Here is a 14504-nt window from a genome sequence, read left to right as displayed (position 1 = left end):
TCTTCTATGAGGTTTAGCCTCACCCATACACAGCCCATTTACACCACACACGACACCCATTTGACCCTTTCCCTAAACCCCTAAGGGCACGGGGGGCCGTAACGACCTGAGGGCACACGGAAGGCAACAGCTTGCTGGGGCTTGTCCAAACTGCTTTTCGGGGGGGCCCCTCAATCCCCAAAAGGGCAAAAACTAATTGGACTCCTTCAAATTGTCAAACTCCCCCTAAAATGGCCATCCCCTAGCTCGTCACCCTATAATTTACTATCTTGCCCAATAAGGTTTTCCTAACCCTAACCAATTCCACCCTCATAACTCACCTTTTAGAACTTACCCAATAATGTTTTCCTAACCCTAACCCTAGCTCACCTTTTTAGAACTTACTACCTTGCCGATAATGTTTTCCTAACCCTAACCAATTCAACCCTCATCGCCCAACCTTTTAGAACTAACTACCTTGCCCAATAATTCTTTCCTAACCCTAACCAACTCCACCCTCATAACTCACCTTTTTAGAACTAACTACCTGGCCCGATAAACCTTTCCTAACCCTAACCAACTCCACCCTAATAAACTTTTCTAGAACTTACAACCTTACCCTGTAATACTTTCCTAAACCTAACAAACTTTCATCAGTTAGTTACCTTAGTAACGTTTGCATAACCCTAAGTACTCATCCTTGTGCAAACTAAGAAAAAGACACATAGAATGTGTATTTGAAAGACTTTAAAGCAACACAAGAAGATGTGTAACTTTAAAACAACTCTAACCCCAATTGGCGATTGGACACACTCCGGGGCTTGATCAACCTCGGCAGGGCCTTCCTTGGGGGAGGGTGTCTAGTGATAATGGCCGAAACACCCTGTGATCCCGAGGTCCACTACTGATGATGTGTCCTAAAACTAAGGTAGTAGAAATCCAATTTTAATAACTAGAAACTAAATCAAGAGACAAAAAATACTTACCAATGTCTAGCAATGGAAAAAGAACATGAAAACAGACAAAATACTCACCCAAAACAGCAAAACTCACCTTATACTGGCCAAAATACTAAATATTGCACTCCTTAAAAACAACAAAAGAAAGGTCCGACACAATCATAATATGCTCCTTGTTGAACCACACAGAGAAATGGAGCCCAGAGTGACAAGCGACGGCCCGTGCATTGCCTTTGGCTCCCTACTTAAACTGTTTCGGTTAATAAACTGACTCAGGGGGAGTCATCGAGAAATACTCCAATCCCTAACCCTAACCCCAACCCTAACCCCAACCCTAACCCCTAACCCTAACCCTTATCTAAATTTATCTCTCATATGTTATTAGTTATATAACAAAGTCCAATTCAAACAAAGAATATTTTCAACTAAATACATTTTTTAAAAAAACAAAAACAACCATATTTCCACAGGACAGGACAGTTGGACAGTTGTCCACCAAGTCACGCACCAAGAATTCAGCGGGGGGACCCGGGGTCGGAGTTCTCCTGGGTGGATCGTCCATGCTTTACCTGGTCCTTTGCAGGGTCAGATTCATTTTAAAACTCCTCACCCTTTTCTTAATGTCAGAAATGTTTGTTTTGCCATTACAGAGAAGCTGCTATCATGATGTCTAATTAAAGACTAAATGTCTTTGTATCTCTCTGGAGGGACAAGTGAGGAAGTGAAACAAGAGTTCTTCTGCTTTTGAAGAATAGGGGGAGAAGTCATTGCTAAGATTTACATTATGTTAAGTATAAAATCTCCCCTGAGAATGAAACTTCAGTTATCAGTCATAGATCATAGACAAAACCATTGAACTAAAAATGAGTTAAACTGTTAGTAAATTTCCAGATATTCCATCTTGAGGTCAGTAAAAAGAAAATCAAATACAAACAAACGCAGGTTTACTTTGACTCTTGCTGGCTGATTGTTTGTAGCTCTTCCCCATTTGTCTCTTTAGTAAATCAAAATACAGTTCATGGTATTTCCCCTGTCTCATGCCTCATCACTTGGGTCCACATTTCTGCAAAACATAACATCTTGAATAATGTAATTGTTTTGAAAACCAGCCTGTTATTTACAATTAACCATGAGAACTAATAGTGCATACTGATAGCGTTTGTTCTCAATGTAGTACTAACCTGCCAGTTCTATTCCAGACTATTTGTACTTTATATAATATACTTTTAGAAGCAGATGACATACAGGTGCACAATAATCCAAGTTACATAAAACCAAAGATTTAGCCACTTGTGTCATGATCGCCCATCTTATCTTATCCCTTTGATTATTGTCATGATCCTTTGCTCCTAGGATTTATTTTCTCATTTGACGTTGAAGAATCATCCTTGTAAATGCTTACTTTGCACTGTGGACATCGTTTTTAAATGATATTTTTATTAACATACATGATCTTTTCTAACATTAAAAATAAACTTTGCTTTTTTGAAACACTGATGTGAAAGAACTTATCTTTTACTCTTCTAAATTAACAGCAGATGCTGTGCAGATTCTCTCCCATCCTAAGCACCCATAGACCCTTGTCAGTACCAGTTGGAGCCAGTGGTGTTGCCTGGCCTGGGCATTCCCGGCTCAAGCCCCAAACATTTCTCATCAAGCCCTGAATGATTTTTCACACCAGAAAGAATACATTTTCCTAAACTGAGCCGCCTTATGACATTAATGATGATTTCCTGGCTTCAGTGAATGCAACACAGGTAACAACAAGATAACCAATTGGAGAAGAATGTTAGGGATGCGAGGAAACCTCCATCTTTTATTGGCTGACATCCGGTGTTTTATTCATAAACTCTGTTATTTTAGGTAGACATCATGAACATTCAAAATAGGAATTAGACTTTTTTATTTAAAGAAGAGAGGCATCTCTTCACTTATGCCAATGGACGGCAAGTCTCTGGGTGCTGAAACAGGTAACCAAACAAGTCATTTAAACCCTGCATGTCTTCACAATGATATAAACATCAGGAAGATCTTTCCTGACAGTACTTTATACTTGGAAGGTTAACTAGTTATGCTAAACCATTAGACTTGGCCTTTTCTGTTACACACATTTCTATTAAATCCAGGAGTGGTAAAGTCTATGTGAGACTGAAAAACGTCCTGAATTTCGCAAAACCACTGAAGAGGAGTTGCTGCTGTGCTTTATTATAATGTTATTTACTGTTTACCTGAAGGTTTGGCTATTCAGTTGTTAAAGTCCAGCTGTTAAAGATTATTTTACATCTTATGTTACTTTACAATATATGTGGAATAGAAAACCAGTCTTATGATCTCAGCTTTGTGTTTATGTATTAATGAGGATGGTGGTTGTTGATTGTGTGTGTTGTCCAGGATGGGGGTGGTGGAGACTGGGAGGGATAGAGTAGACCATTAGACTAAACCAGTTTACATTATTGGTTAAACCAACAGTTGTACTTTTGTTCTGACTGAACTGTATTTCATGTTTGCAGTTATTCATGTAGAGATTTGTCAATATGATTATTACCTCTACTACTACTGTCATTTAGCAGACATGACAACAACACAAGCAGTAAATCAAACATGAGGTTACAGCATAGATAAGTACTGGTCGGACTGCTGGAAGTCCAGTTGGACACATGGTCCTGCCATGCAGTGCAAGAGGATGTTTTTGTTTTTTGTTTGTTGATTAAGATGAGATCACCTAATATATATATTTTGCAATATTTCATCGTTTGATCTACTTTAACTACCATATAACTGAATGTACCATCGCTTTGAATTTCCAAGATTTACTCAGGAAAATTAAATGTTTTTATTACATTTGCTTTCTAGATTTATCATATACATAAATATTTGCATGCAGACATAACACCCAAACATCCAGAAAGAATAAATTTTATACATTTAAACCTGAGTAGCATATTTCATAATTACACTGTATAATTGAGCCAATATCCTCTAAATAAATCACACTTGAATGTGATTTATGTTGCAAAGTTTAGTTTCCTTTTAGGATGAGCTTTAATTATGATTAAAAAAATAAATCTGACAAATCCTACAGAAAACCAGGTAAGAGAAGAAAGGTGAAATATAAAGTCTTTTTTATCGTATTGGTTCGTCGAGATTCCTCTATGAAGCTGTGAGCTCGGCCCCCAGTGTTCCCAGGTCCAGGGAACGCCCCTCATTGGAGCTGTTAGTTAAACTAGAAATTTGTCCCCGGGACTGAGATGAGCCGGAGACTGTAAATCTTTGTAGTTTTTTAGGCAATTAGCATTTTGTAAAACTAAATTCAGCCTTGTGATTGGATGAAAGTCCTTCGAACCAAATGCGGATTGGATGTTGAAAAAATTCAGCTTGGCGATTGGTCGGTTTTTGCTTAATGAGCTGAAAATGGCTTAACGAGGGTTTGTAATTCTGCACCGGATTGCTGTGTCCGGTTCATCTTGGTCCCGGTCTCCATTGTCTTTCCTGCAAAATGTTTGAAACAGTACTCCTCCTACACCTTTTATCTCACTTCAGTCATTCAAATATCAAAGTCTTCAACCCATTCAGGAGATATGTGCGATGACTTTTGGTCTTTGTAACATTTAAACTTCATTATTATTATTCAAGTTTTTGTCAATTTTTTCTAATTCATTCCTGTAGTTGGACAAAACGGAATTCAGCTCAGCAATTGGTCCATTTTCAGCACCAGTACTCAGGTACGCATTGGTATACAAGGCAAGTGTTCTAATCCAGTATTGAACATTGTGGGCCTGATGTTATGTCAGTTGTTGTACACAGAATGTGTACACAGAATGTGTACAACAACTCCATCAAGTGCTTAGTTTTGGTTACAAGCTGTGCAGTTCAAGTGTGGATGGTCTGCAAAAATAAAATAATGACAATTCAGTGTAAAATTTATATTGTTAAAATGCTTTGTTTCTGTTGCTGGATCATTATGTTAAGACCATGTTTCCTATATTAGTTCTGCCTTCAGTTTATTCTTAGATTATCACCTCTTTATTCTGCATCTCTGGCTCCCTTCTCCTGCATTTGGGTGCACACCTCTACCACCACAACTTGTGGCATCTATGTGTAAGTCTGACCTGTGCTGTTTGAAAACTATTGAGCTTTACATAAATTCATGGTGGAACTTGACTTTTTATTGAAGCTGCTTCCATTCATACTGTCAGGTTACTTGATTTCACGCATTGCCCCCAGCTATGTGGTGCAATCAGCAAAGTTTGTTTGTTACTAACTAAATCAACATAGTAACAGCTAAGACTATTTGTAATTTATTTAAAAAAGAAAGAGAAGGCCTTGGTATATCAAGTCAGTGCAGTACCTGTTTATAGTACCTATTAATAGCACCTAAAAAAAAAAAAAGTGTTCCTTTACATGGCCACTATATGGCACTCTAAGACCAGAAATGAAAAGAAACTCCGTTTTTTTTCAGTCCATGGTGATTTTCCGTTGACCAACAGGTCAATGGCCAAAAAAAAAAAAAGGCTACTGCCAGGATGCTGCTAAATCCTCTGGTGTTGTAGTGGTTTAATGAAAGGGCTGTGACTCAGAAGTTCACAGATTCCAGTTATAATACCGCATCATGTAAAATAGCAGCGCTTCTTCTCCGAATGGTTACACTTACGCTCAGAAAACCGTGGTTTCAAGCTTCAACATCTGTTATTCTACTTCACCCATTCAAATATTAAACTCTCCAGCTCATTATGATATATGTGCTTTTTGCACTATTTATAATTATCTTTATTTTCTTCACAGCAGTTTAGTTCAACCTTTTCCTTTTTTGTGATTGGCTGAAAGCCCTCCAAATGTGGATTAGACACGGAAAAAGACACTCAGCCATTGGTCAGTTTTAGCAAAATAAGCTGCAAATTGCTTCAACAGGGTTCAGAGCTCTGCACAAGTTTCCAGTAGCTGGTAAATGGCAGCCCCATTAACACTGACATTTATTGATTTGGCAGAGTTTCACAACAGCCATGTACACATAGAGATGTTTGTCCACTGCTGCTGGACAAGGATGAAATAAGAGAGATGCTTTATTTTGAAATCTGAAGTAAACATTGGTAGCGGTTGGCTTTACCATAAAGTTGAATTTAAACAGGCACTTAAAATAAAGTGTAGGCTGGCTTGACCGCGGATCCGCGAGAACCAGCTCACTTGACCACAGTCTGATTACACACTGATGACAGTTCTGAAAAGGCATTTCTATGCCAGTAGCAAAACTCTTCAATAGTTCTGCCAGAACCACGAACATCCACTTTTCAATAAAAAATCTTTGCCTTTTTCCACACACGTTTATGTGGACAGAATGGTGGCCGAGTGGTTATGAGAAAAACATGCTGGATGTTGTAGGTTTGAATCCAACAAGTAACATTTCACCAAATATTTCTGCACAATACAACTTAGTACCTCCTTCCACTTTTTATTCAAGAAATTATTCTTGTCTCTGCAAGTTTCATCACTTCAAAAATGTTTCCTTTGGATGTCTTTCATACTTTATCAGATTGGAAAAAATACTGTACATCTACTGGCTGCTGGAATGTGCTGTCACCACTTTCAGTGACATCTTCAGCTTTTTTTGCATTATATATCAGTAATTACACATTATCACAGTCACACTTGCTATTATGTGATAACAGCTCAATTTCCAGTTTGATTTAGTCGTCCACTAAAATTCCTTTAAGTTAAAAAAAATGTGACTTTTTGGAGGACTTACTATTATGCTGTTAAAATGTGATTAATGGAGCCCACTTGATTAGAAAGCCTGCAGTAAATTCTGTTTTTGAATAGAGTTCCACCCTAAAATTTTTACATGAACAGTTTGTTATACAAATGTGATGAGTCAAAGATATCATATTGTGAAAAACCCCACAAGGGTTAACATTGCAACCTGCATTTAAAATAATTTTTAAACTGTTATATATATATTTTTTGTTCACTCTCTGTTCCATTATCAGTCAGAAATAATTTTCTTCGGTGACTAAAGTCACTAAAGTCACTGTATGCTCTGCTAAAAAGAAGCAGAGGTAAAAGTTATCTTGAAAGTTGGTTAAACATTCAGCATACTTTCATGCAAATGAAGCCCAAGTCTTACTAAAGCTTGGCTTTGGCATGAAATTATACCATTGTCTTGCTGTCCTTGTTTCATTATGCCCGGATGACAGTCTGATTCTTCTTTACAGCTGAAATGCAAATTAATTCTCCCGATTATAGATTCAATATCATTTTTTAAAATTCTTAGCTCATCTTGATTTATCTGAACTTGATTTATGGATCAATTGAGACTGAATTCTAACTCAAGGATCATGTCTTTATTCACACTACACAGAATTAGGTTCTATAATCACCTCTCCGTCACTTTCTGTTCCTTATAACCAAATGCATCCACCTACTGCAGCTAACACACATTTTAATTATAGCACACTTCTTCAGCTCATGACTCATACAGGACTATAATTTGTGCCACAGCTGGTGCAGGTGTGGACCCAAAATGCAGTGACAGGAGACAGAAATGTAGCAACTAGGTGTTTTGTTCAAAAAGGTATCGAGGGCAAGCAGACACAGGAGGCTAACAGAACTAAACACAATGGACCAGCTAACAGAACAGAAACCAAACAGGACACAGGTGTAATGAAGAAACTAATGAGACCAGGTGAATCTCACTAACAGGAACAAAGGCTACACAGGAAGCAATGCAAGGGAGCTAAACTACAAAATAAATCAGGAATCTGGAACTGAGAAAACATAAAACAAGACATGACAATTTGTTCTGTTAGAGGCTACAATTCACCTTGGATTTTTTTAAAATAACAGCTGATCTTACACTTCTGATAACATCCATCTTATTTCTTGGTTCCATTTTTCCATCTCGTCCTTTAACCAGATTTGATGGTTTTAGATAAACAGAAGTAAGTTACTCACACAACTCTGTGTCATGGTTTATGCTCTGTCAGGCCTCCTAATTAAGTTAATTTGTTCCACCTCAAATTCCACGATTGCTCACTCTCCTCACCTGTGCTCTGCACTGCTTAGGCCATGTCCACACGTAGCCAGGCTTTTTTAAAACCGAACTTCCTCCCCCCTAATGCCAGTAAAAAAAGATAAGTCCACACAGCCTCATTTTTAGAAAAAGAAATCCATCCATACATATCCGCATAACTGCGTTGTTAAGCACATTTATAAGCTATTCAAACCTTTAGGCGGAAGCAGCATCCCTAATCCTATCCAATCAGAATAACCTCCCATCTTTTGACGTCACTTCCATGAAACACAAAACATGCCTCCAATGTGATATGTTTAGGTGATGGAAAATTGTCCTTAATGTCGTCCTTTGTCGTTGGTAGTTTATGTGGAGCGGTATCTGAGCTTGTAAAAACAAACAAACACAAGCACATGGACAACAGATAACGGCACCCCAGTTCAGAGGACGTCCATGCTGGTGTAAATGTAAAAGACTTAATGTGTTCAGTAAGCGGCGTGCCTTCGGTTTTATTTTGAAAAGGCCAGACAGGAAGTCAGTGCTATGTTGTTGGTGAAAGTTTGACGGTGCTGACTAATAATAAAAGATGGCAGCCATGCAAGTTCTGCAAAACTTTTTCCTGTTCTTGTTTTACATATTTTAAAATTCGAGGTGTATGAGCACGAACCTTGGTTACATAAACAAAGGTCACACGTGACGTTATGGCATTTTTAAAAAAAAAAAACAAAAAAGACAAACTGTAAGAGACACAAGTGGCTTTTTTTCTATTATTTCTTCCAAAATGGAACTTAAAAAAAAAAAAGTGCATAATTTTATTTTTTTTTTAAAAGACAAATTTGTGATATTTTTCAAAGCCATCCTTTAGTAAAGTTGGCAGCTGATACCATTTCCTTCAGTCTGGTTATTCCTGATAGATTCTAATCACAGGATAGGATCGCTATCCTGTTTCCAGGGCACAAGTACCCCACCAGTCTGTTGGCTGGTTGGGGTAGGCCAGATGCCTCCTCAGACTACTGGGACAATGCCTTTACAGGTCTCTCTGAAAAGTCCATCAGATAGCTGCAGCTAGTTTAGAATGCTGCTGAACCGGTCCTCACTAAGATCAAGAATGTGGATCGTAGAACTCCAGTCTTCAGATCTTCACACTGGTTTCCTGTTTGTTAAGGAACTGACTTCAAAATCCTGAGGTAGTTTATAAAGCACTAAATGGTTTTGGCACAAAATACATCAAGGATCATGTGATTTGTTATGAAACAACCAGTTCCTTCAGGTCATCAGTGTTGGCTGCCTGTTACAAACACAGACCCAAAGGCTGAACTCATAGTTTAATGGTTTATTAAACAATAAGAACCAATAATACCTGTGGAAAAGGCTGCAGAAAACAGTTCAAGTTGAAGGGTAGAACATGAAAAGTAAGAACTTCTATCTGCAGCTGCGGTGTCTTTATAAGCTGTTTAGATGAGTAACTCTGTTGTTTATGGGGGGAGGAGGGATGGGGGAGGAGGGATGGGGGAGGAGGGGTGGGGGCGCCCGCATTGTTTCTTACTGTTGCCGTATCTCCAGCGGTTCTGTTGGGTCTGCTAAAGACGTGGGACCTGGTTTGTTAGAAAACTTGGGGTCTCGGCTCTAAAACGTCAGACCCCGGACCGGGGGAACCGTTCATGCGGGTGTCGTTCAGTCCGAGTGTGCGTGAAGCAAAAAGAGCAGCGATGAAAGAGACGCAGCGGTTCAACACCTCTATTTCCCTCCAGTTGGAAACATTTGTTCATAAATAGAAAATGATAGAAAGAAAATAAGCTGCTGCTGATTTATCTGCGTGTGTGTGGACTGCTTCCATACTCTGTGTGTGCATGCGTGCAGCGATCCGTGTCTGTTAGAACATACACTTATTACAGTCGCAGGACTAATGTGGGATAAAAACTTCTTGTTTGTCTTTATTAGTCTGTCATGTGATTGTGATGGAAACCCAGCAGCTCTTCAGATGAAGAAGGAGCAGCTCCTTCCAGAGGAAGACTACATTCCTGCCCTTCAGACCACCAGGACCCCTGCTCATCATAACAGCTACATATTCTGCTCTCCTGCTTTTTACTTTACTTTTACAAACACTCTTTATCAGACAATAGTTCAAATCTAATGAAAATATGTAAATTCTATTGTGTTCTGGTGTTTTTATTATTACATTTTGTTTACATTGCATAACATGGCATTATATTGTTTACATATATAAACATGATGACTGTAAAACTTATTCTGACTCTTTTATTATAATGCACATTAGAAAAAATAAGCATTTACTGTGTTTATCCATCACCTGGTGGATGTCAATAATACTGATAGTAAATATGAATATATAACAAGATTCCTCTTGATGCCGCCTTTCATTAGAGTCTCATTGATGACTGTATGTTGAAGTGTTCTGGGAGCTTATTGAAGTTGGAGTATTTATTTGGGGAGCACATGAACATACTTACAGTAAAACCCTCATAGAATAATAACTGTGGCTGCTATTGTCACCAGATTTTAACTGGTCATAGGAAAGGCTTCAGGCTACAGCTCCATCTGATTTTCCAGTCCATATCTCCATCTCTCCATGTGCAGCATGTTGACAAAGTAGAAGAGAAATTCAGACAAGGGAAAAAAAAATTGAAATTTCCTTGTGTTCCAACTTTAATAGCTTTATGCTGCTTACAGTTACAATACATCTGAAAGCTCAGGGTAAAACTTCGGAGTGTTTTCTTTAAAAAGAGACCAGGCTTTTGAATGTACTCCAAAGGATTCAAGAACAGCATCTAATTTAATTTGTGTTTGTCTCTTTTTACGCATTCCCTCTCCCCTAAATCCTTCATTAATGGACATTTTTCTTTTTTTCCCCCAGACTTTCCTTAGTCCTGCTGGTAAAGGGAACAAAGTTTTCATGACTCAAACAACCATAATAAACACATGCAATTATGCTAAACATATCCTACTGAAATAAACCAGATGAATCTGGTAATCCTGGGTATAATGGGCTTCAAATGAAATAATCTGGACATCTCACCCTCCTTTTTGGCAAAGTCTTATCTATGAGATTTTAAATAACCATTTGTCCTAACTGGCATTGTGTATTCTCATTTTCACAGAGATATGCCCCATGTGAAAATCCTATTGTTTTATTGGTAAGTTTCAGCTACATGCAACTAGCTAAGTTATCCCTCTAAAGCACATATGTCAAAGTCAAGGCCCGCGGGATGATATTTGATTAGTATTAGAACCGGCCCGCAGGCTGTAGCCACCCGCTGGTGTTTTGCACGCACCAATACTACATTTCCCACAATGCAACGGTAACCCACGAACTCACTGCAGCGCAGCAAGCAGACCTCGGCTTCATCATTCATTAGCAGTCAGAGCAGATGTCAACTTCCAGCTACCTCCTCCCCAAAAAATGGCTAAACGGAAGGTGGATGCTGAGAACGGGGGGTTTGAAGCTAGGTGGGAGGCAGAGTACATGTTCACTGAGGTAAATGGCAAACCTGTGTGTCTTCTGTGTGGAGAAAGTTTGGCTGTAATGAAAGAATACAATCTAAGAAGGCCCCATGAAACGTAACAAACACACAAAGTATTTTGTCTGTGTGCCATATATTTTTGCATTTTATTTTATTGTATTTTATTTATTTATTTATATTTATTTTTCAGTTAATGGATTCAGGGAAAATTGCAGATAAGAGCCATGAGAAATAATACAACTGATTTGATTTATTCTATATTTTCTCATTTTACTATTTGAAGCAGTAATTGGTAGGATAATAGAGCAGCATAATATTGCATTTTCAGTTTATATTGCATGCAGTTTAATTTATGCATTTATCTTGATATAAGGAACGTATTTTGTTTCTGAAGGAAAATTGCTTTTTTTTGCCTGTTGAAAATGTTTTCTCTTTAACTTACTGACAGAGCCTTAAGAAAATAATACTTTGTTCATTTAATGTACAGGACATGTGATTTTTCTTTGAAGGCAGTTTGTTCCTGTCTGTGTGCCTGCTGAAAAATGTTTTCCCGATTATTCATTTAATCATTAAATAATACACTGTGTTAGGTCTTGGTTCAATAGGCTACGTGAAATCATTTCAATATGTTTTAATAAACATTGAACCAATCCGGCCCTCGGCTTATGGCCAATTTGTTTTTTTGGCCCTCCGTGTATTTGACTTTGACATCCCTGCTCTAAAGCTTCCAGGGTGAATTTCATGACTGGTTTGTTGACATGCAGTTATTACTGCCAGAAATTTTGTTTCTTTATTGGTGGTCTGTTCTGTTCTGACTTTAATGGTTGATAAACTGAGATGCCTGACATTTATTTCCCTCTCAATTTACTCAATTTAACCCTAACCCAAGTTATGAGTTGAAATGGTGGACCAGTTGAGCTGCACAATGCTCTGTGCTTTTTGTCTGTGATGTCAGACAAAAAGCCCAACATGTGACTGTGATAGTGTTGGACAGAGTCATAGTTTTGGTTGCATCATTCACACTTCGCTGTACTTCAGAGGGAAACTACGTCTGGAAAAAAGTGCTTCCCCATTTTAAAGGTTTATCAGCTTGCATGGGGAAGTGAAAATTACTAACTAAAGTACCACCTCCACGTTAAAAGGCCCACACAAAACTACCACGTAAGGCATTTCCCTTTACACAATGTATTGATATGATTGGGGGTCGTCCCCTGTTCACTCGTTGTGTATATAAGAGGGTGCAGAATGACTCCAAAGTAGAAACAACAAGGTTAACAGAGCTCTACGGGAACTTTTATCCACTGCAGGACCCTGAAAACAACAACTGGCCCACCTCAGCATGACTGCTCCTCGTCTCAGTTTGTCTGTGTGCCTGTTGATGTTGGCTGTCATCACTCTGGCTGAAGGTAAAACTTGAAACAATACTGATTAGAATTCTGTAATGCAGAGTTAGACAACATATTTGGGCAAAATTTGACAAGGAGTTGTTGAGTAAAACTATTTAATTTGAATAAGGTATGTTGTATCAGGAGACGTGTAAAATGGAGCTGGACGCCACTGCTGTCATGGCTTAAATTGATGTTTAATTACATTGCCATTAAATGAACAAAAAAGACATTTCTGATTTTAAAGGAAAAAAAAAACAAAAGATTAATAATAGAAATTCCTCATTTCACAGTTTTGTGAAAAAAAAAACATTCAAATGATTCCCTTATAACTTTGTTAGTTTTTATATCTATGAAAATCTATATTTTATTATAAATAGTTGTACATGGTAAAATATTTGATATTGAATAATTATTACAAAATAAATACTTCCTAAACAGAGCTACTCCATTAGTTTCCAAGAGGGCTTCAGCTCTATGAGTTATCCCTGCACCAACACATTTAATTCCTATCAATGGGTGATTGTGCAGAATTTCATAGGTTGTTGGACCCATTTAAATAGGGTCAGATGTGTTGAAGCAGGGCTACACTGAAAACCTGCAGGGCTGCAGCCCTCATAGGACCAAACTGAAAAGCTCTTAGTACTTGTTCAAAATAAGTTATTTTTAAAAATGGCATCAGGCTAAGAGTCTCAAAAAGGGAACCAAAGAACATAAAAACAAATGACGTTGTTTGCTAACCCATCCTGCAGGTATGCGTGGTGCCGGACCAAAGAAATGCTGCTTCACTTTTGCTGAAAAAGCTGTGTCTAAAGAGAAAGTAGTTGGATACATCAGGACCAGCCAGCGCTGCTCCAACCCAGCCTTCCTGTAAGTTCATCGTCTTACAGAAGAGCGTCAGGGTCACTAAGTCACCTTCTGACACCAGTTTTCTTTCTTCCAGGCTGAAGACAGTAGCAGGCCGTCAGCTGTGCGTCAGATCTTCAGCCCCTTGGCTGAAGGAGATCATTGCATACCTGGAAAACAAGAATCTTCCAGGACAGGCAAACAACCTGTAACCAAGTCACCTGGATCCAGAGACCAATTATGGCTTTTAATGCTACAACTTCAGGAACTATAAGCAACCAGCATCTGTCTTATCTGTAATATTTACTAAATGTTTTCTATTTTATTTTCCATATATATGAACTATTGTGTTTTAATTGCAGCTCTTTTAGTCTTTGTCTTCACACTTAGTGTATTTAGAATTAAAGTCTGACTGGGAACACTGTGAGCTATGCTGTAATTAGATCTGACCTAAAAAAATAATTGTACGTTGTACATCAGAATAAAGGAAATATCTTCTAGTTTAGCATGGCATCATCACTACAGTATAAGCTATGAGCTGAGATGAGTGCTTTTTTTTTCTATCATATTTAACTTTTTTTTATAGTTAGGATTTGGACTTTTTTTAACTGTTCAAAAAGTTTTGAAATTTCAGAGAATGGTTTGTTTCATGGTCTTACTGGTTTTATTGTCTCACATTAAACCAAGATCCTTTGTGGAAGTTGATGGAGTCTCGTGACTTAATCCTTCGAACCCTGCTTTGAAACTGAATCTCCATAATGAAATGATTACCTCTACAAGGACAATATTGGAGTCATGGTAAAGAGTAAAGACAGTACTTTTCACTGAAACCTGTTTCATTCAGCTGAAG

The 14504-nt window shown here is 38.1% G+C and overlaps 1 protein-coding gene across 1 annotated transcript; it reads left to right on the top strand.

The window, feature by feature from the left end:
• Positions 1 to 12762: 12762 nt before the first annotated feature.
• On the top strand, positions 12763 to 13866 carry LOC306769763 (monocyte chemotactic protein 1B-like; the record flags this gene model as incomplete). The annotated part of the gene is made up of 3 exons (XM_079258460.1): positions 12763 to 12829; positions 13561 to 13678; positions 13752 to 13866. The coding sequence occupies 3 exons, from the start codon at positions 12763 to 12765 to the stop codon at positions 13864 to 13866; spliced, it is 300 nt and encodes a 99-aa protein (XP_079114586.1).
• Between the last annotated feature and the right edge of the window lie 638 nt (positions 13867 to 14504).

This window comes from Telmatherina bonti (assembly GCF_933228915.1).
Source record: "Telmatherina bonti genome assembly, chromosome: 2".
NCBI lineage: Eukaryota > Metazoa > Chordata > Actinopteri > Atheriniformes > Telmatherinidae > Telmatherina > Telmatherina bonti.
This window is presented reverse-complemented; position numbering and strand designations above follow the sequence as displayed.